This window comes from Lepidochelys olivacea (genome assembly GCF_965140295.1).
Source record: "Lepidochelys olivacea isolate rLepOli2 genome assembly, chromosome: 16".
Classification (NCBI taxonomy): Eukaryota; Metazoa; Chordata; order Testudines; family Cheloniidae; genus Lepidochelys; species Lepidochelys olivacea.
Window position 1 is genome coordinate 14,603,679 of NC_140426.1, and position 24,678 is coordinate 14,628,356.

The 24,678-nt window shown below is 52.9% G+C and overlaps 1 protein-coding gene across 2 annotated transcripts in view; it reads left to right on the forward strand.

The window, feature by feature from the left end:
- Window positions 1-24,678, forward strand: part of ENG (endoglin) — a 54,754-nt gene that overhangs the window by 16,196 nt on the left and 13,880 nt on the right. For both annotated transcript variants that reach the window (XM_084649934.1, XM_084649935.1), the window contains exons 2-9: window positions 1,340-1,488; window positions 11,822-11,959; window positions 16,930-17,086; window positions 17,904-18,069; window positions 19,089-19,227; window positions 20,195-20,369; window positions 21,245-21,387; window positions 21,691-21,831. In XM_084649934.1, coding sequence (XP_084506060.1) covers window positions 1,340-1,488; window positions 11,822-11,959; window positions 16,930-17,086; window positions 17,904-18,069; window positions 19,089-19,227; window positions 20,195-20,369; window positions 21,245-21,387; window positions 21,691-21,831 — 1,208 coding nt within the window. The remainder of the gene's footprint in view (window positions 1-1,339; window positions 1,489-11,821; window positions 11,960-16,929; window positions 17,087-17,903; window positions 18,070-19,088; window positions 19,228-20,194; window positions 20,370-21,244; window positions 21,388-21,690; window positions 21,832-24,678) is intronic.

A 24,678-nucleotide genomic window follows, 5' to 3' on the forward strand; every position in this document is an offset into this window, starting at 1 on the left:
TAAACCGAACTTTGCACCCCTTGATAATCTGTACCTTATTCCCTGATAGCCAGAAATTTCTATGCTTAAACTCTGTACCGTTTTCTTTTTATTTTAACATCATCTTAATAAACTTATTAAATCCATCCCCGCTCTGTGGCTGGCTTACAGTGGATATGACTGTACTACAGGTACCAGTTAACTGAGTTACTCCTTCAGCTCAGGTGGTACGATTCACATTTTAGTGCTGGGCAATCCAGGGGTCGATGCCCAGGAATGACCTGTGATGTCTGTCGTTACCCAGGGCATAGAGCGAAAGGAGGGAGCATAGCCTTAATTTGGACTTTCCTCTCGATCAGCATAGTTTTAGTGTCTGAATGATTTTGCTGCTGCTTTTCCCTGGAGCTAGTCTCAGAGTTGGCCCTGACAGACCCTGATGAAAGTCAGTGACACTCCACCATGGATGGAGAGTGGCTTGCAAATACGTGGTAAAGGTCGTAGTTAGAGATAAAAAAGCCCTCCCTGATCAAGTCCATACAGCTGCAAAGACAGGACGCGTTCTCCAGAGAGAGGGTGTATTCCTGGTAAGCTGGTGCTTCCCCCGCCTCTTAGCCAAAACACTAGGAAGAATCCTGTTTGGTTACTTTTTTAAAGAGCAGTTACAGCTGATTGAGGAAATGTCCTTTTCAGTAACCTAGGAACGGTTCAAGATATTCCGTCCTTCTGTCCTTCCTTGCTTCCTTCCTGTATTTACGGCCTCTAGAACAATCCCTTCAGGGCTAAGTGTTCTGCCAAAGCAAATTTTTAAGCTTGACATTGTAAACCCTTGGAAACTAGAGCTGAACCCCCCCCAAACCCCTAGCCCTTATCCTACCAGCAGCATCTAATAACTGCCAGATGTTGCTTCCTCAGTGCATCCCAACCCCCTGTGCTCAGACACATTCTGCCCCCAAGTCCCTTCTCAGCTCCTGCTGCACCTCCTTCCTATGCCCCCAACCTGGAGCCCCTTCTTGCTGTCCTGAGCAGGAAATGGGCTCCCAGGGACCTCTTGTTCCAATAAGGACAATGCAGCACAGCCTTCTCCCCTCCTACCACTCAGGCTTCTTAGATAAGGCTTCAGTTGCCCTTTGATCTGTATCCTCTCCTGGCCTCCCCCCCCCGGCCCCCCTCCCCCCGCATCCCTGACCCCTTCTCTTCCCTGGCCACTCTGTGCTCCTGCTCCCCTCCTGATGTCCCAGGCCCTTCTCTCTTCTCCCATCCTCCTGTGCTCCTTGCCCCCTTGAGCCCCCCTTCTCACTGTAACTGTTCTGTCCCTCAGCACTGCAGCGAGATGACTGACATTGAGTTGTTTCCCCTCTAGGTCCCATGAGCGCTGATGTTTGCACCCTTCAGCAGATCATGAAGGACAAGGTGTCTTACACAACAGGCAAGACTGTGAGTGGCTGTGTGAGCCGCAGCACCGTGGGGAGACCCCAGGAAGTCCACGTTCTCCAAGTGAAAATGGAGAAGGTCAGTAATTGGGGGCTTGGAGGGTGGGGGAGAGACGCAGTGACACAATGTCTGCTCCCTGTCAGCAGACAGACCAGGTGCTTTCACTGCCTGGGGCATATGGCTTCATAGGCAGAGTTTGGGGGGAGGGCAAGGGAGGGCATTGCCCCCCCCCAAAACTGCAAGCCTCAGGCAGGCAGCCTGAGAGTGTAATATAAGGAGTTCTGTAGAGGAGACAGGAGAGATACTGCTGCTTGCCCCCTGAAGCAGGGAGTCAGAATTTTGTTTCTAAACAGAGATTAACAGGTGATTAAGATAAGAAAGGGCTGTTAGGATGTTTTCTAAAGTTAACTGATCTGTTCCAAGCTTGGTGAACTGCAACAAGTAAGTAGCCTAAATAACAGAATGGTAATTGTAGATTTTTCTACAATTGTTGTATTCAAGAGAAGGTAACAAAGGGACTAGTATCTTTCTTTGGGATGATGGTTTTTTACACACAAAAGCTTATGCCCAAGTAAATCTGTTAGTCTTTAAGGTACCACCGGACTCCTTGTTGTTTTTGTGGATACAGGCTAACACGGCTCCCCCTTGATACTTTCTGATTTTTTAGACAAAGGAAATGCAGTAGATCTAATCTACCTGGATGTCAGTAAGGCATTTGATACAGTTTCACATGAGAAATTATTAGCTAAATTGGAGAATTAAATTGGGGATTAATATGAGAACTGAGAGGTGGATAAGGAACTGGTTAAAGGGAAGACTACAGTAGGTCATACTGAAAGGTGAACTGTCAGGCTAGAGGGAGGTTACTAGTGGAATTCCTCAGGGATCGGTCTTGGGACCAACCTTATTTAACATTTTTATTACCGACTTTGGCACAAAAAGTGGGAGTGTGCGAATAAAATTTGCAGATGACACAAAGTTGTGAGGTCTTGCCAATACCGAGGAGGACTGGAATGCCATACAAGATCTGGATGACCTTGTAAACTGGAGTAATAGAAATGAGATAATATTTAATAGTGCAAAGCGCAAGGTCACGCATTTAGAGACTAACAACAAGAATTTTTGCTATGAGCCAGGGACTTATCAGTAGGAAGTGACAGTGGAGGAGAAAGAACTGAGTGTATTGGTTGATCACAGGATGACTATGAACCATCAATATGATGCGTCTGTGAAAAAGGTTAATGGATGCATCAGAAGTTTTCAGTTGCGTAGGTAGCCCCTCGAATCATGGTTAAAGTGGCCCCCCTCCCCCAAAAAATCTGAAATGGCGCCCCTGTGCAGGCACAGAATTCCCCCCTCCCTCCCCATGCAGCCCCGTTGGCCTGACTGGAGCCACCCCGCCCCACACACACACACTAAATATAGACTGGTTAACCTGTCAAACTACGCCTATGCTAATGGCCCTGGACCTGGGGAAAATCGGCCCCAGCACAGAGGTCTGGTATGGCTGTTTGGGAAAGGATCCTTTATGTATAGGGACCAGTAAGCTGGGAAGTCAGGCTCTGTGCTACCAGGCTGGCAGCCTGAACTTGGTTCCCTGCTAGGCGCAGCGCTAAGAATGACTGGTGCGAGGTGAGGATTTAAATACCATTTAAAAAGTTAACAGTTTAAACTATTAAAAAATACTTCATTTAAACGGTTAACTGATTAAAGGGAGAGGGGCTGGGGTTGCTCTGGCTGGCCAGTGCGGCTGGGGCAGGTCCTGCCGGTGTGGCTTGGGGCCAATCCAGCTGGCGCGGCTGGGGCCACACGGGCCAGCATGGCTGAGGCTGCTCTGGCTGGCCGGTCGTCTTCCCTGAGACAAGAACCTTTTTAGATGCTTGCAGAGTACATCCCCTCACTTGTTCCAGTCATTGGACAATGCTCCCTCACTCACGGAGAGCTGATGTAATCTTTTTTAACTATAGACCATTTGTGAGGAGACCACCTTTTTCCAAAGCTTGGGTGACAGGGCAACAGGCTGTCAGTTCACGCTCTACTGGCTCTTCATGACAAAAAGGATATTTCTGCCTGGGGCGGGGGGGGGTGTGTTAAGCCTGTGGCACACTGACAAAATGTGTTGCGTCTTCCCCCGAGCCGATCCTCAGTGGCTATTTGCCTGCTACTTCCCCAGCTAACGGAATCGGTCCATTAGCTCAAGTGGTACCTGTCTGTGCTTTGGAGCAGGAGGTCCCTAAAATCAGTCCAGCCAGAGGGTCGTTTTAAATGAACATTTAGATTTGGTAGAAAACGGCAGACGTAGTGGAATCAGTCTTCGTAATAGCCCCAGTGGCTCTGCTGAGGATTACCTAGTTCTGCTTTCTCGGGGGGAGGCTGTAAGGGACAGTCTGTTGTTTGTAGGAAATGAAAGAGTTTCCAGAATTGTGGTGACAGTGAAATCTCTGAGGCTCTATAGGACGAGATCCCTGGATGTTTAAAAGATATTTGGAGTTTCCCTAAGCAACCTCGTCTCTCTGATCCTTCCTTCATACTCGCTTTTCTCCTGAATTCCTACCCAGAACTAATTCTCTTCAGCAGTGTCACCTCATCTGTTCCCGCTTCTGCACCTACTCATGTGTCATTTGTCTTGACTTTGTCTGAATTAGGCTGTCATTTCCCTTGGCGGAGAGTACCCTATTTCTTCGTGTGTTGAGAAAGGGCTGTTCGTGCTAATAGTGCTCTCTAAATAATCTGTTGCTTTTTCCTTTTGTCCCAACTAGTTTCACTAAATATTATTAAAATATAACTGTTCTACATGGCCAAAGAACAGAGCGCACGGCTGTTCGATTAAGAAATAATAGCAAGGAAGGCCAAAAGTGAAGTCTCTCAGAGAGAAAGAGCGCGGTGTGTGATTCCGCGCAGTGGGGTCCTGGTCCGTGACTCGGACTGCTCGGCGCTACAGCAATACAAATAATAAACAGTAACGATAACAACGGCTGCTGTCTCCGCATTCCGACGGAGCTTGAAAATTCCAAGGTGCAGCGTGCAGAGAACAAAAAGCATCCAGCTTAATAGCAACCAAATGCAAAGTGGCAACGGAAGGGTTGTGCGCAAGACTTTTCTGTTTCCTCTTGAACTCTGTGTCCAAGGACTGGGTGTGATATTTACAGTCTTTATTGTATCCAGCCAGAGGAAGGCTGCTGGGTTTCTTTCTGCTTTCTAAAGGTCTCATCACCCGTTTGTGGATGCTGAGCCAGATCCTCCGCTAAAGCCAATGGAGCCATGTCGATTGACACCAGCTGAGGATCTGGTCAGTTATTATTTTGCGGTCCAGAGGCCGTTTGGGCTTTGGGCACTGCAAAGAATCAAACAGTGCAGCGGGGAAGCTGGTGTGAACACAATGTGCCAGCCCAGGTGGTTTTATTTGACGAGCAGCCCTTAGGGCCTGTCCCCCTAGTAGAGAAAAGACTGAACCCAGCTGTACTGAATCTATAGGAAATTCTGTATGGGCTCTGTCACATTCCGGGGTGCAGTCCAGCCCAGTGAGGGGTTGTCTCATCACCTTCCCTGTAACCCTGGGTGCCTCACAGTGCTTTGCTGTTGTCGCTCCCAACTTGGGCTGCTCACAGCCCGCCTACCAGCATGTAGGTCACACCCTGAAGTGTCTGTGTGCTAGACAGGACTAGTTCAACACTCTGACCCCAGCAGCCGGTCTACAGCCCCTAAGCCACACTTTGGCTTCCACCAGCCTTCATTACTACTTGCAGGGGGACCCCCAACACACTCCCAGTCCCAGATTTTTCCCAAAACATCTGTTCTGCAATGTCCAGCCCTCTCCTGGGCAGTTCAGAGAGATGTTATGGTTTGCTTCCCCTTTAAGGAGTCAAGATTCAATAGTTTGTTACTTTCACTGGAGTTACTAGACAGTTTAGTTTAAACACAGCACTGGATGGGTTTAGATGTTACTTTCACTGGAGTTACCAGACAGTTCAGTTTAAACACAGCACTGGATGGGTTTAGATTAAAAATAAAATACAGTTATTAACAAAAGACTATAGGATTTTAAGTGCATTCAAGTATAAGAGATACAATTAGAGACGGTTACCAGCAAAAACATACTTAAAAGTCTAAAACTTAATCTAGCAAGTTTTGGTTCCAGACTTTGCTCAAGATGGCCATTCTCACCCCAGGCTTTCAGCAAGCTGGTGACTGACCCTATCCACAGTCAGGATCTCTCTCCAAGGCCCAAAGGTGCTGCTGCCTTTGTCTTCTTGGGTGAAAGAGACAAGCTGGGGTTCTCTGCCCCTTTCTTGGATAGCCCAGTGAACCTTTGCAATGGATTCCTCTGAAGGTTACGCCTCAAAGGGAAGTTTATCATGCAGTGAGGAAGGCACCATGGAGTATGGCGGGGAAGGAGGCTCCAGCCTCTTTTTTCCCCCACTTGTGTTTGCTGAAATTAAAATTGTTCTGCTTCCTCCCCTCTCCTCCCCCTGCTGACCTGAGGACCCTGTTTACTACTTATATGTAACGTGAGGTAAACGCACATTTCTTTGTTTAGGATAGACCGGTTTAACAACTGTACCCTCAGCAGGGCTGTCTGGCTCTGAACATATGCTCATAACAGGGGAATTCATAACTGTACGTATAACGTTGCTATATACATTTCACCAGGATATTATTGACCAGCATTTTATTAGTTTTTAGATGATACCCCACAAGGCATATTTTATACAAAGATTATTACACTAGTGTGTAGGGTGTGAATACAGTGATGCTTTTGGCCACAGGCTCCTGGATGCAGGCAGCACTTGTGGTTCGCCTGGACCCTGTGACCTTAGGGTTTGTGTGTTCCGAAGTAGTCATTTAAGGACGAAAACCAAACTGAATTCTTTAAGTTTTGAGCCTCCAGCACTGTTACAGCTCATTTAATTTTGTGGCGGACTGTGAATAACATGCGTGATAGAATTAAAAAAGTTATTTATTATCAAATATCTATTTAACAATCAGGCCTGGCACCATAACCAGACACTGCACTGATACTCACATGCTAAGAGGAAAGCCACATTTAGAGGTGAGTGGTCCCTAAATGAGGAGACTGGGTATAATCATTTCTCTAACAGCACCTTGATGGTGGATAGATGTGCCTAAGCTAAAATTAGCCTGCTACCCTTTGTATAATCAATTATAATAACACCCCATCACTAATTAACATTAAATCTACCTTTTACCTTATCTGTATTTCTACTACCATAATTAAATATTTTCTACTTCCTTATTGGCTATTTAACATTAAGCATCATTTGAATAGACATCTGTGTAAATTCCATACCAATAACTGTCAATATAGATAACATTGCCCAAAACATTAACATTTTATTTAAAACACTTGTAAAAACCAGTAAGGACCAAAACAACATGACCTGGGTTATGCCCGAACTTATCTCTGACTTCCCTCAGAATTGTCTCACTTGACTACTCACGTTGTACCAGACCTCGCTTGGCTATTGTCATGTCTATTCTTAGGAAACAGATTTCTGGGCCTACTTACATTTTCAACACATTTTTATATACACATAAGCAAGCATCAGCTCTACAGGCTAGGATCCCAAACTAACACACAACAGCCTGGGCTGACTAATGTCACCACCCAGGCTGTCTTTAAGCCCTGGCTTCAACCATGCAATCATTGTGATCTCTGTGTTTATATAAAGTCTGCTGCAGTTTCCACGGTATGCATCCGATGAAGTGAGCTGTAGCTCACGAAAGCTCATGCTCAAATAAATTGGTTAGTCTCTAAGGTGCCACAAGTACTCCTTTTCTTTTTGCAGTCATGAAAGTGATCCAGATTAGGATCCTCAAATGGTTTAAATCAGGATAGCTTACTCTTCAATAGAGTGATGCTGATTTATACGAGCTGAAGCTCTGACCCTCTTAGCCTGTGTGTAGGGTAACACCACTCTTACTGGCCTGTGTGGGTGATGCATTGAAGGGGGATCTTCAGGGGGCTAGGCAGTACAGCAGTGTCATGTAGTATCTGTTTCAGCAGCTGCATTGATCATTGGGATGGTACTTTGGGCCACAGGGATTCAAGTCTGATAGACACATCGACTTTAAGGCCAGAAGGGACCAGCATGATCATCTAGTCTGACCTCCTGCATGTTGCAGACCACAGAACCTCACCCACCCATGAAATGTTTCCCTTCTTGCCATTCCGCTAAGCTGGCTTCTAGGCTATCTAAGGATCTATCTCAGGGATTCATCTGGCCCCATCATTGCACTGTCTGAGCATCTTGCCGTCTTTGATGTATTTATCCTCCCAAACCCATGGGCAGCATGGCTGGGTTGTTATCCCCGTTTTGCAGTCGGGGAATGGAGGCACAGGCTAAGTGATTTGCCCAAGCAGGGATTTGATGCCCTTCTCCAAAGTCTCAGGCTAGCACATAACCACTGGACCCTCCTATTCCAAGAGAGGAGCCTGAACCAACAGCTGGCCTGTGTGCCGCCCACAGTGAAGTAGTTTGACTCTGGAGCCACACTGGGCTCCTCCCCACAGGAGATGCCGTGAATCAGGGACAGCGACAGCTGGGCCTCAGCGCAGTGTTTGGGTGGACGCAGCCAGTGTCTCCTCTCTCTGCTTGGTGGATCCAGCCCAGCTTCCATCGCCTGGCTGCCAAGGCACAGACAAGGGGGGAGGAGATGGTGGGAGACCTGGTTGTGGGGCAGTGTGTTGTATCATGTAAATAAATAGCATGGACTTGCCCCCCCCCCACAAACTGTTTATGTAAAGAGGAGATGGGGGGAGCCAGCCATTGATGTCACAATCGTGCCATTCAAGGTAGTTGGCACCAAGCCCCGACTGAGAGGAGGGGGCTGAGGAGAAAGTCTAGGCTCCACATATAGAAGAATTACTGGAAGCTGGTTTCTATAAGCAGATCCCCATGAAAAAGGCAGCACTGGGGTAAAATAAAACCTCCCGCCACTCTGGAGGAGAGAAACAATGGCCCCTGGAAAAAACAGGTGGTAAAAATAGAACCAAGGCCCTCCCCATCACAAGGCCAAGGGGACAGACCGGCTGGGGTCCTGTGGCCACCCACACAGTCATATTTACAGGACACCTCATGCTGTCACATAGGGGCTGGACTTGTAATAGGATTGAGTTATTCTTACGAGGCTGGTGGTAGACTTTTTGGCAGTTGATTTCCAGTAGCTCCTGATAAGATCATCTGGGCGTGTGTGTGTGTGCGGGAATAGCGTTGCCAACAGTCCCTTACTGCAAGGGAGGTCCCGATATTGAAATAGAAAATTGCCCTGTCCTATACTAAATCAGTGCAGGGCACCTTGTATCCCGTCTCGCAACATATTACAAATATTCTCATTATGCAAAGCCAGTTTGATTATTCCCTTACCGTCCAATGATACAGAGTTTGTAACATGAGCCAATGTCATAATGCAGAGCCAGTCCCATGATTTACGGAACCAATTTACCTATAGCACAGAGGTTCCCAAACTCTGGCGCACGGCCCCCTGAGGAGGGCACAATAAGGTTATCGGGGAGGGGGGGCCACACTGAAAGGCTGGAATTAGTAGGGGGCTGTCCGGTGGGGGAAGTGGACAGGGCTCTGGGCAGGGGCTTGGTTGCTAGGCCCAGGCTCCCTGCCTGCCTCGCCCCCCAAGTCTGCAGCAGCTCCCGGCCAGAAGTTACGCTCCTCTGCTGGGGACGTGGGCAGAGACTCTGCGAGCAGGGAGGCCACACCCCAGCAGTACTGACCCCTCTGCCAGGCAGAGCCCCTTCCTCACCCTGGCCCTTCAGTGCATCTCCAAGGCCTGCGGCCCCGTCCACTTGCTCTGCCAGACAGAGCCTGAACAGGGAAAGCTGGGGTCAGCAGGGGGCCCTGTCCAGCGGGGGTCAGTACTCACGGGTGAATCTCTCCACTCCCCGCCTTTCTGTGCTGCCCTGTTCGCTTCCAGAATCGGGTCCTGGCAGCCCAGACTGCCTGACTGCTGCAGGGAGTGGAAGGTTTCCTCTACTGCCATGTGATTAGTACCCCCACCCCTGTGGTGGTGGGCACCCCACCCCGGCCCCGTGGGCACAGGCCACTCCCCGCTAGGGGTGCTAAGAAAACAGTCCCGTACTTTTGAATTACAGTGTTGGCCACCCTATGTGTGAAGCTCTGCCGATATCACAGAGCCCGCAGCCCAACCGCCACCGGCTCCTCCGAGCAGGGTCAGCCTGGGTGACCTCTAGGGAAAAGCCAGGCTCTGGCAGGAAGCGGGATTCAGCAGCGCGTGCAATGCCATGCGGATGGCCCTCGGATGGTGCTGGGAGAAGGGTTAGGTGCTGCTGGAGGGTCTCTCTGTTCATTTGTCCATCCATTACTGTGGTTAACTCCTCGGAGTTTTCCATCCCGTACTTGGTATTGTGGGGTAACGGTTTAGGGGGCAGTGTTCAAACTTGGTCCCTGCAGTTTGGCACCTGAAGCCAGATTTAGGAGACTAACTCTAGGCACCCCAGATTGGTACAGATTAATGCCCCAAGTTTCAATGTCTGAGGGCCCCCCCCCCCGGACTGTCTTGAAATGAAAAAGCTGGCAGAACTCGCTGGCCCCTGAGCTCTGTGTGTACAGGTGTGTGGGCAGGAGTGCTCTGTGTACTTCAAGAGTGGCCAAAGCGCGCCTACTAGCCTGCAACACACCTTGCCATTGCCTTAAGTGTTCATTCGGCAATGCAGCCCCTGGAGCATGTGCGGCTTCCCCGAATCTGAGCAGAGGAGAGCTGGCTTCTCTGTGGGCCACCAGGCCCGAGGGCTGGTGGCGGAGGTCGGGGGAGGACTGCAGTCTGCTCTGCTCCATTCCTGCTCGCTGTGGCAAGCTGCTGTGGTGGCGCTTGGTTGGGCAAAGTTTGGAACTTCCTGGGCACTGGGACTGGTTGAAACAAACTTGGGGCACCCCCCCCCCCAGCCAAGCCGGTGGAAGGGCTCTCCTGGCTGCAGTGCCCAAGGCTTCCTTTGCCAGGCTGGATGTAGGGGGAGCTGAGGCAATGGCTCGGCAGTGGGAGGGCGTTTGTAGAGCGAGTTAGGGGGCGATGGAGGGAGGTTTCCAGTTAAATTGTGGGGAGGGGCTGCACAGAACCTGAAACAGCTGCAGGAGCCCATGAGACTCCCCGGCAGGCTCCTGTTTTCAGCGGCACGGAGCAGCTTCTGTGCCGCGCACTACGTGGCCGTAAACAGCACGCCAGCCTCGGCAGGGCCTGTGACAGGGAGCCCCCGGTGGCTGCAGGTGCAGCCGCATTGTCTGAGCTCACACAGGATGCACCAGCTAAGGTGGGGCGGTGGTTTCCCCGGGCCGCTGCACATGTGTGTGTGCTGTTGACAACAACCAGCGCGTCCACTGAAACTAACCCAAACCATCAGGGAAGCACACTCCAGCCCCCGCCTCTCGGAGGAGCAGCAGCGAGATGACCTTTCTCTCGTGGCTCGCCAGTCAAACTCATGCTTTTCCCCCCTGCACTGGACAAGGACTTGACTCCTGGCCCTTGGGACTTGAGAATCTGGGTCCTGATCTTCCCTGTACTGACCCTAACTCAAGTAGGCTCTCCTCCCAGGACATCAACACTCTTCAGTCCACTCCCTGGCTGCCTCTCAGCTACCTTCTAGCTGTGGTGGCCCGAACAGAGAGGTTGTGGAGCTTGGGTAGGTCTTTCCGCCTCCGTCCTGTTCTTAACAAGCCATGCTGGGGTTGCATTATCTTCTCAGTTACTTCTGACATGAACGAGAGCTCCAAGTCCTGACAGGGTTCTCCTGACACTAATACTAGAAGGAGATTGGACTCTTTGCACAAGCGGGTGAATGGGGAGTGTGGGGGCATTGCATATAACAGTGTGTCTGCTCTGGGGGCCGAGGGGGAAAGGGGGGCGGGTATAGACCAGGTGTAATTGTCCTCACCAGTCCTCAGCAGGGTCCAGTTCAAGATGGAACATAGAGGCACAGGGACTGGGTCATACACGCATCAGCTGAGCATAGTCAGGGTTTCCTTCTCTCCTCCACCGATCCCAGAGGACAGAGCTGGCCCCTTCCCTCCCTGTCCATGTAGCGGCATCTCCCTGCCTGGGTCCAGGGGCAGCTGGCATGGAGTGTCCAACCCACGGGCAGAATGGTACCAAGCGGGTCGCTCACTCTCATGGTGACTTTCAATTTGTTTCTTGCTGTGTTTGGCTTTAGCTTAATCTGCAGAACAAGTAGCCCAGGCTGAAAAGCCTTTGGCTGCCCTGTGTGGCTGGCCCATGTAGATGTGGAAGTGAGGGTTTCTCCTCTCCCCCTCCCTGCCTGCCCAACCTGCTCAGCCGGCCTTCTCTGCACTTCACTGCGGTGGGGCACTGTCCGGAGAGCACCTAGCCTCATATGCATGAATGACGTTATCCCCATTCTCTCCTGCAGATGGGGCACTTCCAGTTGAGTGTGTCCTCAGCAGGAAGGACCACCCCACCTGAGCGAAAGGTGCTGTTTGTGATCATCTGTGACAAGTCCTGTAGGGTGACAGTTCATTCGGCGGATCTGCACCCGACCTTTGTCTCGGTGAGTATTGTACCTTGAAACACATTAGCAGCATTGAGCGGAACTCCTAAACACACATGACCGTCAGAAGGAACAAAAGATGTGTCCCGGCTCCCATTGGCTTGTTCAGAACTTTCTCAAACTAATTCTTTGGGGTGGATGTTCTCCAGGCTCAGTCTTGCCTCATGGTGAGCGTTTTGAGACCATCTGAGTAAAATCTGATCCAGCCATTGCTGGCTGAGCCGAACATGGAACGTCTGAGCAGAACATCAGAGGAAGGAGTCATCACGGCTTCCACACTCAGCTCACGAGGGCCAGTCAGATTGAGTTCAGACTTTCCCCACAAATACACGTCAGGCTCTGGGCTCAGAGCGCGCCTGGAGAATTTCACTCACCAGGAATTTGCTTGCGAAGGGTCTGAGCAGCTGGAATGCTACCTCATACTAGCAAATGGGACAGCCTTGGGGTAGCACTGTGTATTGCTGGGTGGGAGCCTCCTTCATAGGTCTTGTCCCCAGGTCAGAAGGGAGTCGGAGGAAGGGCAGCCCATGGTGGGGGAGGTGGAGCCCATCACATCTCTGAGGACTGGCCCCCCGTGATTAAAGAGCAGCATTGTCCACCTTCATTATTGTTTTCAGGTATCACTGCAGCACTCTGAGGCCCCAGCTGAGCTCAGGGCCCCATTGTGCTAGGCACTGTACATATGCAGAGCGAGGGACACTCCTTGCCCTGAGGAGCTGGCAGTCTGAATATAGAGGATGAGAGGGAAAGTGACTTGCCCAAGGTTACCCAGCAGCTCAGTGTCACAGCTGGGAATAAGACTCCGATCTCCTTATCCCCAGTCCAGTGTCCTATGCCCTAGAATATGCTGCCGCTCCAGTCCTCCTTGGCTGAAAGGATGGTGGACACAATACAGGGCCTCCAGGGACAGGGATGTAAATCTATGAAAAATGGGGACCCCTTGGGCTCCCTACAGGGGTGAGAAGGCTGCCCCACTCAAGAAGAGATTATCAGTCCCCCATTTTACATGTAGGGAAATTGTGGCACAGAGCAGTTCCGTGATCCTTAGACATGTCAGTGGCAGAGGCAGGAGTGGGGCTGGTTCTGCCAGCTAGCCAGGACAGCAAAATCCTCAGAATCTGTTTGTGTGCATGACTGTGGCCTGGTAGGGCCAGACATTTGGAAGCGTGGCCCAGTGGTTAGTGGGCTAGCCTGGGACTCAGCAGACCTGATGTCAGGTCCTAACTCTGCCATCGACTTCTCGTGTGACCTTGGGCAAGTCACTGAGTCTCTCAATGCCTCAGTTCCCCCTGTGTAAACTGGGGAGAGCAGCCCTGGCCTGCCTCCTAGGGGTGTTGTGAGGCTAAATTAGAGATTGTGAGGCACTCGGGTAAAATGGTGATGAGTGACATATAAGCACCATAGCTAGACAGAGCTGCTTATTGGACAATCTGAAGAGCCAGCTCTGAATAGAACCCAGGAGTTCTGGATCTACTCACTAGACAATACTACCGCACTCCATGGTAAGAGTCAACAGCATAAATGTTGTTGTCACTAACACAGGCTGGTGCCTTGACTCCCTAACCCCCCAATATCTGGCTTTGCTTCCCTTGGGAATTTGGCAGGTTGTGTCCCTGACTAACTCCACACCAACTCTCCTTGCCCAGGGAGAGACGCCAGCTGGGGACAAGAAGTCCCTTATAGGGAGGGACAAGTTATTAAAACAACACAGAAGAGTGCCCTAGATAGGAGGGTGGGGAGGAGCGCATGAAAGAAGGGGAGAAGGAAACGTCTCTGTCTTGTTTCTGTCTTGGTCTCTCGTTCAGGCTTTCTGGCTCCTGTGTCCTGTTGTTTGCCTTTGTCTGTCTGTGTTTTTTCTTGTGAGAATGGGAAGCAAACAGATGGCGGCATCTGGGAGAGCCGCTCAGCTCCTCTGGCTGGGTTGAGCAACGGGCCCCATGGAAGGGGGAGTTCTTGGCCAGTTAGCTGCTGGCCGCTGCCACAGCTGGAAGAAATCCTCCAAATTCCAAACCAAGCCCCCCAGGACCCATTAGTGTTGATAACAAACAGCAGGGGCGGGAGAGGGCGTGTGACCCCCCCATCGGAAACGTGCACTGCCTCCCTAGCTGAGAAGCCAAGTCCTGCACCCCTCATCCCCCTTCTCCTCCTCACGCAGAGCAGCTGCAAGGGCTCCAGGAGCCGGTGGGGGTGGGCATGGGGCTGGGGCCGGGGACTGGAAGGACTGCAGAGCTAGGACAGGAGGTGAAGAAAGGACTCGCGAAGGTCAGCACTGGCAGTTAGGCGGGGGCGGGGGGGCGGGCGGGTGCCACGGGCAGGGAGGGGCGTGTCCAGGCTGTTTATGAATAGTCATGGCACGGTTTGTACTTGGCACCAGAGGTGGCTTCAGAAGTCAGGGAGGATTTTAGGGTTAATAAAGGCTGACTTGAAAAGGTCCCGATTTTTCCTCCTGTCCAGCAGAGGTGAGGATCTGACCCCAATACACCCCACAGGGGAGGGAAAGAGAGGGCCCTGACCTCCATTTCCCAGTGAGGGGGAGACCAAAGCCCCATGCACCCAGCAAGTGGGAAGGGGGCCCGTGAGCCCCATACAACCAGCGGTGGGCCCTGAACCACTTACCTCTAGCAGCCAACTCCTGAGCCCTGTGCAGCCAGTAGCAGGCCCTGGGCCCCCTTCCTCTAGGACTCAATGCTATATGCCCAGCACTGGGCCACACCACTTACTAGAAGATCCCTCTTCAACGCTGGTTTAATGTGAAGACACATGCCTAGCTTCCCCAGCCCGCAGTGATCCCCAATGCAGCACATGCCTCCCCAGCGGCACACAGGCTTCTGCACAGCCAAGGGGGACCCCCTTGTGGAAATGTTGGCAACGCAGCATTGGCTCACGGGCCAGGAGGGCGCGTGAGGGAGCCCTGGCCCGGTGCTCGCTGCAGAGGGCATGTGGATGCTTTGCTAAGGCTCCCATCGTCTCCTGGTTTGTGGTTAGTGGGCCCAACCTCCAGGTCAAAGCAGCCCATGCCTCCCTGCTACTCTCTGGGGGGCTTCCCCCATCCTGCTCCTCGGGAAGCCCTGGCTGCCAGGGCCCCCTCATCCCCCCATCCAGCCCCTTTCTGCGGCTGCCTTCCTGTTAGCATTGCCCACTGCGGGGCCCTTGGGCCCCTGCCTCCTCCTGGGAGCCAGGCCAGCACAGCCCCACAGAGTCAGGCAGCCGCGCAGAAGCTGTGGGGTGTGTGAACTTCAAAGGGCTGCATGAGAAATAGCTGATGATGAAGGGAACACCTGGGTTCATCCTCCCACCAGCCTAAACCAGAGCTTGGCCTGCTGCTTGGGAGGTCCCTGGCCCTTCTCTCCTGCTGGGTCTCCCCGTAGGGACCTCCTGGGCGCTATACCGCGTCTCTCTGTCTCCCTCTGGCGTCTGAGACAGGAAGTGCGCTGTCAACAGGTGAGCAAAGCCTGCAAAGAGCCCCCCCCTTGTGAGGGGTCCGTGGGCAGCGGAGAGGAGCAGGGATGGGATGGGAGGAGCTACCCATCCCTTCTGTACTGTGCTTCTGCATTGGGGCCCCAGCACAGCGCTCTGCCTCTGGGTGCAGGAGAACCTGGCAGGGAGCCGGGGAGAGCTGCAAACAGTTTCAAAACTCCAGCACCTGGGGCAGTCTGGGCCACTCCCAAGGAAAGCTGGGACTCATCCAAAGCATGGGGCTGAGCCCCAGGAATAAGCTTGGCCTGTCAGAGATGAGTTGGCAGCATCCAGGGAGCGGCTGGCTCCCCCAGAAAATGAGAGATCATCGCCACCCTCCCTTTGGAGGGCGGGGGGGGAGCATTAGCTCCCCAGAGTCCCACCCAGCAGCTCCCTGCCTCCCGCAGCGCGCCCCTCCCCCAGACTGCCCCTTCCCTGCAGCTGGCCTGTATCCCCCTGCCTCCCGCAGCGCGCCCCTCCCCCAGACTGCCCCTCCCTCCAGCTGGCCTGTATCCCCCTGCCTCCCGCAGCGTGCCCCTCCCCCCAGCTGGCCTGTATCCCCCTGCCTCCCGCAGCGTGCCCCTCCCCCCAGCTGGCCTGTATCCCCCTGCCTCCCGCAGCGCACCCCTCCCTTTGGCTCAGGCCCTGTGCTTGGCCCTGGCTGGCTTTCCCCTCTGGCCCTGGATCTGAGCAGAGGGCCAGTCTGAGCAGCGAGTGACGCACAGAACTTGAAAAAGCTCCCGTTTCCTCTGCCTGTTTGGAGGAAGGTCAGGGATGGGATTTGGCTCCAGTGAGCTTGGCTGGGGCTGGGAGCTTTGTTAGCAAACTACACCTCCTTCCTATTTGTGTCTAATAATAACCCGGGCTGACAATGGCGGAGGCAGGGGCAGGGTGCAAAGGGCTATCAGATCGAACATGGCACCACTCCTGCCAGCGGCCCCTCCACTGATCCCCCCACGCGCTGCCCTGGGGGAAGTGAAGGGCCAGCCCAGCTTCCTGGCTCCCTTCCCTGGCATGTGCTCACCCAGCAAAGGTGACCTAGGGGCTCAGACAGGCTGGATGCCGGCTCCGCTGAATGTTCCTGGAAAATCCCAACGCCATGCCAGCTGATTCAGCCTTCCTGGGGGGCCGCCAGAACCCAAGCGCAGCCAGGCTGCCGATGTGGTACCTGGCTGGGATTCGGTGTCTGAGGAGAGACCCCTCCCGCAGGGCTCTAATCATCCCCGTGAGAGCTGGGCCGGGCCGGGCCGGCTGGGCAGCCGGGGCAGGGCGTTGCCTACATGTGTGCCTGCCCTTTGCCAGAGTGGCCAGGGAAGTTGCGGGGTCTTGGTATCTGGTTGCTTGGTCACCCTTGGGCCCGATTTCCAGAGACGGGAGTGCTCTCGGGTCCCCTGGACCCAATGGGGCGTTTGGGGCTAGCCTGATATTTGGTGGGATGTGGGCCTCTGGTTTCGCCCCAGCAGGGACTGTCGGGGCGGTCGTGTCCATTCTATTGCTGGCTTTGTTTTTTTCAGAATAACATGGTCAGTGGCGTCATATGCAACGTGTCAAGCGCCTTCGAGCATATCAGTGATGCGCTGCTTGTGCAACGAGTGAAAGAACACTACGAGGGCATCACGTCCTTCACCAAGCTGGAAAACCCCAACCACATCCACTTCCGAGTGGGCGAAGGTGGGTCCTGGACGTGCGTGGGGCTGGGAGCTGGCATCCACTGTGCGGTGATGTGCTGTCACCCCTTGGAGGCTCCACAGTACCCAGCTGTTGCTCTGGTTCACTCTCACACGATCAAAGCAGGGGCAGGTTTCAGGGCAGCACGTGGCTCCCGACCTCCTTGGCGGGCCGTCGCTGGGGCTGTTAAAAGAAACAAGCCGTTTTTACCGTGAAAAGCCACGCTGGCGAAAGACCTTTCCCGACTCAGGCTTAGACTTTCATTGAAGGCTTACTAAGGATATGGCAGGTTTGTTTTTTTGTTAGTGCTGTGGACTTCCTCAGAGCAGTGGCCTGTCCATGCCAGCTGGCATCTCAGCAGCATGCACTCCCTTGCAAGCAGCGGTTCGTGTTGAGTGCTGCCTGCAGGCGCTGGTTTGGAGCTAGTCAAGCAGAGGCTGAGTTGATAAGGGAGGAAGGGGATTCTCTGGACAAGACTCCTTGATACCAAATGGTACCGCTGAGAATCTCAGTACCGTGTGTGTCTAAAACCAGCCGCTCTGACTCTTGTGGAACGCAGGAAGCAATGGGCCACATTGAGCCATGGCGTAAGAGGTTGCACCTCTCACGGGAGTCAGCAGGAGCTGTGTCCATTTCTACCAGGGCTCAGTGTGTTGCAAAGTAGCAGTGAGGGGCATGGGAGCCCACGTCAGACATCCCCGCTCCGTCCCATACACTGGCCTGGAGACCAGGCCCCTGTGAGGTTGGGGCAGGAGGTCACTGCAGCTCAGCAGAGGTCCCCACGCTGGAGAATACGGTTGATTTTTCTTCTCTCCCCCAGATGCTAGCAGTCCAGAGGACTGCATCGTGCAGTCTGGGTTCAGTGCCCGGCGGTACCTACAGACCGAGTTCTTAGTCCAAGAGGTTAAAGGCTGCACCAGCCCCACTGCGAAGAAGGGGAAGGAGGCTCACATCTTGCACGTGCAGCAGGGCCCAGAGGAGACCAGGTAATCGGTGTGCTTCCAACCCCGTCACCTCGCGAAGGGAGGGGTTGGAGCCTTCTCCACCCCGGGCCTCCCCATCAGAATACACCTGAGGCTGGCTGCAGGTTCTTCCCTAGCCGGGGGAGGGAAGGAAAGGGGGCACCTCTTAAAGAGGCAGCCCCGGCAGTTGGGCCGAGAGCCGCAGCGCAGGGTAGCTAAGCTCACTGCGCTGCCAGGGGGTGTATGCAGTGGGGCTTCACTTAGGAAGGGAGCCCCTCCCCCCAACACACACATGCTGGCTGGGTCCCAGCAATGGGGCCGAGAGTATGTCTCGAGGCTTGGTCTGGGGAGAAGTTGTTTAGAGGGCGGGCGGCGAGGCTCAAGGAGGGATTCGGATCTGTGAGCTCTAGGGACAGAGCTGCAGGTGTCGGGGGTCAGGGGAAGGAAGAGGGCAGATAGGGGTGATTTGGAGGAGGGTTGTGGTTCTCTTTGCCTGTTGGCAAGAGCCCAGTAGTGGTAAGAGTGATGACCAGGCTCCCGCCCTTGCTGTGGGGGTGAGGGGCGGGGGAGAGTGAGGGCTGGGGCGGGGTGCACTCTGGAAGGGGATGACACCTTGTGAGGGCCCAGGCCAGGGGGTAGAGCAGTGTGTGGTATCTCCCTCTTTGATGGAGGGGGACAGCTCCCAGTTAAGTGGGGGCTTGGCTAGGAAGACTGGGAGGTCAGTGGGGTGGGAGGTCTGGGGGGCTGGGAAAGGTGTGGAGGGTCTTGAAACCCACGCACTCTATCCAGTCTCCAGTGATGGCATGTTCCTCTCTGGCTAGGCCCATGTGTGTGTGAGGGACAGAGAGAGAGAGGACCACGTGGCATATTTTGTTGCTGGCAAAAGAGGCCCTGAAGCTGCGGAGAGCTTGTTAGCAGAAGAGGCCTACCGTGGGAGGTCTTTGTCCAGGGGGCCCAGCTGTGGCCGAGAAAGTGGACTAACCACAGTGGGAGGCCATGTTGGTTCATGAGCCCATCAGTTTATTCTGGGGTTTGCATTGTAGCTCTCAGCCTGTGGAGGTGAAGGTGAATGTGGTCTGCCCCGAAGCAAAGCTGCTGCAGGATCTGAAAATACTGCTGATCCTCCAAAGCCAACCCAACGTGACCTGGAACATTGATACGCAACGCACCGTGAGCATCATGGTAAGGCAGGAGGGAAATGCTGACAGGGAGCTCATATTTCTGTGATGCCTTTCAGCTCTAAATGTTCACCTGAAAAGCAGCCACCTCTGGGGTGGAACACAGCAGTTGTTTTATAAAACCCAGCCATGCTGCAGAGCAATCCAGGATGGGCAGTGAAGAGTTCTGTGTCCAACGGAAACAGCAGGAGGAGTTTAGGGAAGCAGACTGTCACTGAGCGAGAATCTGGCCAGGACAACGGGCTTACCAGCCCTACTCTGTGAAAAGCATCCTGGGATGTTGAAAGGCTGCAAGTGGCCAGGACCTCTGGCCGGCACTCAGACGAAAGGTGGTACCTGCCAGCAGCACAGAAGTTAAAGTAAAAAGGGGGGGGGACACAGCTTCCCCTCTTCTCCCTGGGTTGGGCAGGCAGTGCTCCCCTACGGCTCCCCAGCTCTGGCTGGTGCGGTGAGAGCACCCCCTCCTGTTTTGATCTATTTCAACCATTCACGCCACCTATTGACTCCCCGCTGCTATTTCTTGCCGGCCGTGCTGGAGTGCTCCACAGCCGTCTCTTGCCAAGGACCAGCCCGGCCTCCTGCAGCTTGCCTGGGTCCTGATGGCATCCTGGCACCAGAACAGACTGGCTTGTCCTAGTGACTCTCATCTGGGCAGTGGGGGGAGCTGGGGCCCTGCTTTAGTTTCGCCAAAGGGGCTTCATGACATCCCGGGGGCCATGCCACTTCACCACGCGCAACACCTGGGCTCCTGCAGGCTTCGTCCTTAGGCTGCAGAGGATGCACTCGGTTGTGCCCTCATTGAACCTGACTGAAAAATGGCTAGCACCCCCGCCAGCTTCCGCCAGGTCTGTGATTGCTCGTGGGTCACAGACAAGCTTGCTAGCCGCCACCACCCCGCTCCAGCACATCAGTTCCTGACTTCTCCATCTCCCACCCTCCTATTCTCTCTCCTCCCTCTTCTTCTTCCACAGGCGTCTGGGAAATACTGGATCACCATATTCCCCTCCAAGGCATTGGATGAGAATGTCCTCCCTGACAATGAGCAGGGCCTGATTAGCTTGGCCCGCGAGAGAGGATTTGATGACATAGCTTCATATACAGACATCCCGTCTGCTACCCACGTGACCCTTGAGCTGCACAGATGTGGTGAGTCTACACTAGATGCTGCCTGGTGCCCAGTCACTCAACTCAGTTGTCAGCTGGGCTCTAAAGGTAGGTCTACACTGCAGTTAAACGCCCATGGCTGGCCTGTGTCAGCTGACTCAGGCTCTCGGGGCTTGGGCTACAGGGCGGTTTAATGGCGGTGTAGACCTTCGTGCTCAGGCTGGAGCCCAGGCCCTGGGACCCATTGCGGGGTCTATGCCGCCATGAAACAGCCCTGTAGTGCGAGCCCAAGTCAGCTGACATGGGCCAGCCGCGGGTGTTTACATGGCAGTGTAGACATTTCCTAATGGCCCCGCGGGCAAAACTGCCCCGTGGTTCAAGAGGTTGGGAATGGGCTGCCGAGCCTCCCACCCCTGTGGTCACAGGCTCAGCTCCAGCCAGGTCAGTACTTGCTAAGCACTGTTGTCATCTGCTGGCTGCTTGGTGACCTCAGTCCAGATCCCAGCGAGCAAGTGTCCACATCAGAATTCGCACAAATTGTTCCCCTTATTGGCAGCCTCAAGAGAAGTGCCCAGGATTGGCTGGGCCATGGGGACTGAGCCCCCTGCCCTCCAGAGATGGCTCTCTCCAGCTCAGGGCTAAGGCCCAGTGGTGGGGCAGCATATGGGAAGCTGGCCCTGCTTCTGCCTGTGCCCTACCTTCCCTCTCCAGAGCTCAGTCTGGCACCTTTCCCCAGCACTAGATCAGACCCCCTGGGTTCTATCATCACCTGCATTGTGAGGGTGACTCTTGAGTTTGCAAAGACGTCATCCCAGCGAGTTCATCCTTGTAGATACCAATAGCCTCTCTCTGGGCTGCCGAAGGAACTGAGCTGTTCCAGTCCCTGCCCAATGCTGTCCTGATGTTGATTTCTATAGAACCAGAAGTGAACACTCCACCACCAACACCTGCACAACACCCTGAGACCGTCAATATTGTTCAAGCATTTTTCAGTCTGTCCCGACCGTGGAAGTGCATGGACGACTCCATTGAGATAGTCATGCTGAAGACGACCTTACAGGTGGGTGACTAAGCTGGAGCGCGCAGGCTTGAGAAATCACATGCTCTGGACAGAACTGTGGGAAGAGAACTGGGACCCGGGAGAAGGGTTCTCGGTGTCTTGCAGAGCTGGGCTCTTGGTTTCTTCCTGTCTCCGACATTTGGACGCTGGGGGTCAGAGGGTTCTGCCTTACTCTGCCCCTATGGACGGGGGAGAGAAGCAACAGAGGGATCAACCACACGTTTTCCCCAAGCAGGGGGCGCCGGGGGGAATCTGGGATTCTGCCTGTAACAGGTGATGGATACATTGGTATCTTTCTCTTAGGGTTTAAATGTCCACGTCACGGATATCACATTGCAAGACCCCCATTGCAGAGCCGAACAAAACAAAACTCACTTTGTGCTGAAAAGGTATTTGGGGGACTGCCACACCGAACTGAAGAGGGGAAGCCAAGCCAAGAATAAGGTCAGTGATAGTCCAACATGGTGCTAACGTCTACGTTCTTATCCCCGTGAACGGCTTGGTGTTACAGTCTGCCCCCACCCGCACCCCCCAGCACACTGATTCTTGATTTGTTGCTCAGAGATATTGCCCCCCTCCCCCTGCTGCAGAGATTCCTGCTGTACAGAATCGCCAGGGTATTGATCTGCCGTCCTCGCTTGGGCAGAGATTTCAGGTGTATTTCACTGAGACTTTGTCACCTTCAGGCATCAAGGAAACTCCTAGTGTATTTCACAGCATGGGACTGTTAGAACTCATTTCTGCCTCCACTGAATGGGTGTTTGGCCATTGCCATCAGTGGGAGCGGACTCGGGCTCTTAGCCACTGGCCTTCTAGCAAGTATTTCACTTAATTCCAGCCCCCTTTTCTAATGCACTGGTGGCCTGATGTTCAGAGCAGCTGATCACCAATAACTCTAACGTCAGTCACTGTAGCCGTGGGCACTCAGCACTTTTGAATATCAGGCTAAGTCTTAATAATCCTGCGAGGGCCAGCCAGGTAGCAGGATGTAGTCAAGACATCTCGAGCGACATGCTGGTGTTCTGCATGCCAGTTCAGATTTCTCCATTTCAGCATCCATGCTGTTAGACGGTTCATGGGTTTGCACCTTGCCACTTCCCCACCCCAACCCAAGGGTGCTGCTTTTGGCTCCTAGTAATTGTGGAAAAATCAGATTTGGTCAAAACAAGGGACTTGGTGGAAATGTTACCTGCTAAACAGCCCTTGGCTGTCTGCTCTGGCTTTGCTAACGGAAGTGACATTTGGGCAAGTTGCATGAAATAAACAAATTGCCTTCCTGGAATGAAACCTACATGAGCTGTCACTCTTGGCAAGTGATCCCTGCTGATCACCTTTAAACAGCTAAAGACCATGGCTTTTTTATTTATATAGTGATGTATATGCATACGTGTCTCTTGCCCTGGAAAGCTTCCTCCCAAAGGACTCTGCCTGCAAACCACAAACACTCACTCACAGGAGCCGGCTCTCACTTCATTTCTCTATAAGATGTGCTCCGTTTCCTAGCAAAAAGCCGTTGTTTTTATCTGCCTGCTAACCCTGCAGTCTGACTGCAACTTGGTAAAGCATTATGTTGCCGATGCACGAATAGCCTCCAGCTCCCTCTCTCAGAGCTGTATGGGTCTGCAGGGCTGAGAGAGGGGAAAAAAAGCAGTGAAAGCGTATCATTGTCACTAGAATAAGCAGATATGAGTCTCTCCATGCTGGGAGCAAATTAGCTAAGTAAGAAGGTGCCTTTTTTGCCTAGTTGCTTTTTGCACTAGAACCTTGCTTTAAAGAAATGGATCCAAATTGTCCTGTTGATTAACAAATGTGTATAAGGAAGGCCAAGGGGCTGATGTTGTCCTGAGGAAGGTGTGAGGCCCTTAAGAAAAGAAGGCAAACCCTTAATGCCATTCGGAATTGCCATGGAGTATCCATTAGTATCCATGGAGTATCGATTTAGATAATGACATACAGAGTACACTTGTTTGCGGACGATACCAAGCTGGGAGGGGTTGCCAGTGCTTTGGAGGACAGGATTAAAATTCAAATGGATCTGGACAAACTGGAGAAATGGTCTGAAGTAAATAGGATGAAATTCAATAAGGAGAAATACAAAGTACTCCACTTAGAAAGGAACAATCAGTTGCACACATACAAAATGGGAAATAACTGCCTAGGAAGGAATACTGGGGAAAGGGATCTGGGGGTCGTAGTGGACCACATGCTAAATATCAGTCAACAATGTGACGCTGTTGCAAAAAAAGCGAACATCATTCTGGGATGTATTAGCAGAAGAGTTGTAAGCAAGACACAAGAGAAGTAAGTCTTCTGCTCTACTCCGCTCTGATTAGGCCTCAACTGGACTATTGTGTCCAGTTCTGGGTGCCACATTTCAGGAAAGATATGGACAAATTGGAGAGACTCCAGAGAAGAGGAACAAAAATGATTAAAGGTCTAGAAAACATGAGCTATGAGGGAAGATTGAAAAAAAATTGGTTTGTTTAGTCTGGAAAAGAGAAGACAGAGAGGAGACATGGTAACAGTTTTCAAAGTACGTAAAAGGTTGTTACAAGGTGGATTGAGAACAACTGTTCTCCTTAACCTCTGAGGACAGGACAAAAAGCAATGGGCTTAAACTGCAGCAAGGGCGGTTTAGGTTGGACATTTGGAAAAAATTCCTAACGGTCAGGGTGGTTAGGCACTGGAATAAATTGCCTAGGGAGGTTGTGGAATCTCCATCCTTGGAGATTTTTAAGAGCAGGTTAGACACACCTGTCAGGGATGGTCTAGACAATACTTAGTCCTGCCATGAGTGCAGGGGACTGGACTAGGTGACCTCTCGAGATCCCTTCCAGTCCTATGATTCCATGATTAGCATCAATAGCAAGTTCTGGTAATGAAAGGCTATTCGGGGCAGGTACCCAGTACCAATGTCCATTACATCCGTTAAGCCAGTGGTTCTCAACCAGGGATCCAGAGCCCCCCTAGGGGTGGCCGCAAGCAGGTTTCAGGGGGTCCGCCACGCAGGGCCAGAATCGGACTCGCTGGGGCCCAGGGCAGAAAGCCCAAGCCCTGCCGCCTGGGGCTGAAGCCGAAGACTGAGCAATGTAGCTTTGCGGGGGCCCCTGTGGCGTGGGGCCCCGTCAGGTGCCCAGCTTGCTGTCCCCTAGCGCCGGCCCTGGATTTTACATGCAGCAAAGCAGTTGCTGTGGCACAGGGGGGCCGTGGCGTTTTTATTGCATGCGGGGGGGGAGGGGGGGGCTCAGCACAAAAAAGTTTTGCAAACCCTTGCGCTAAGCAACTAAAATG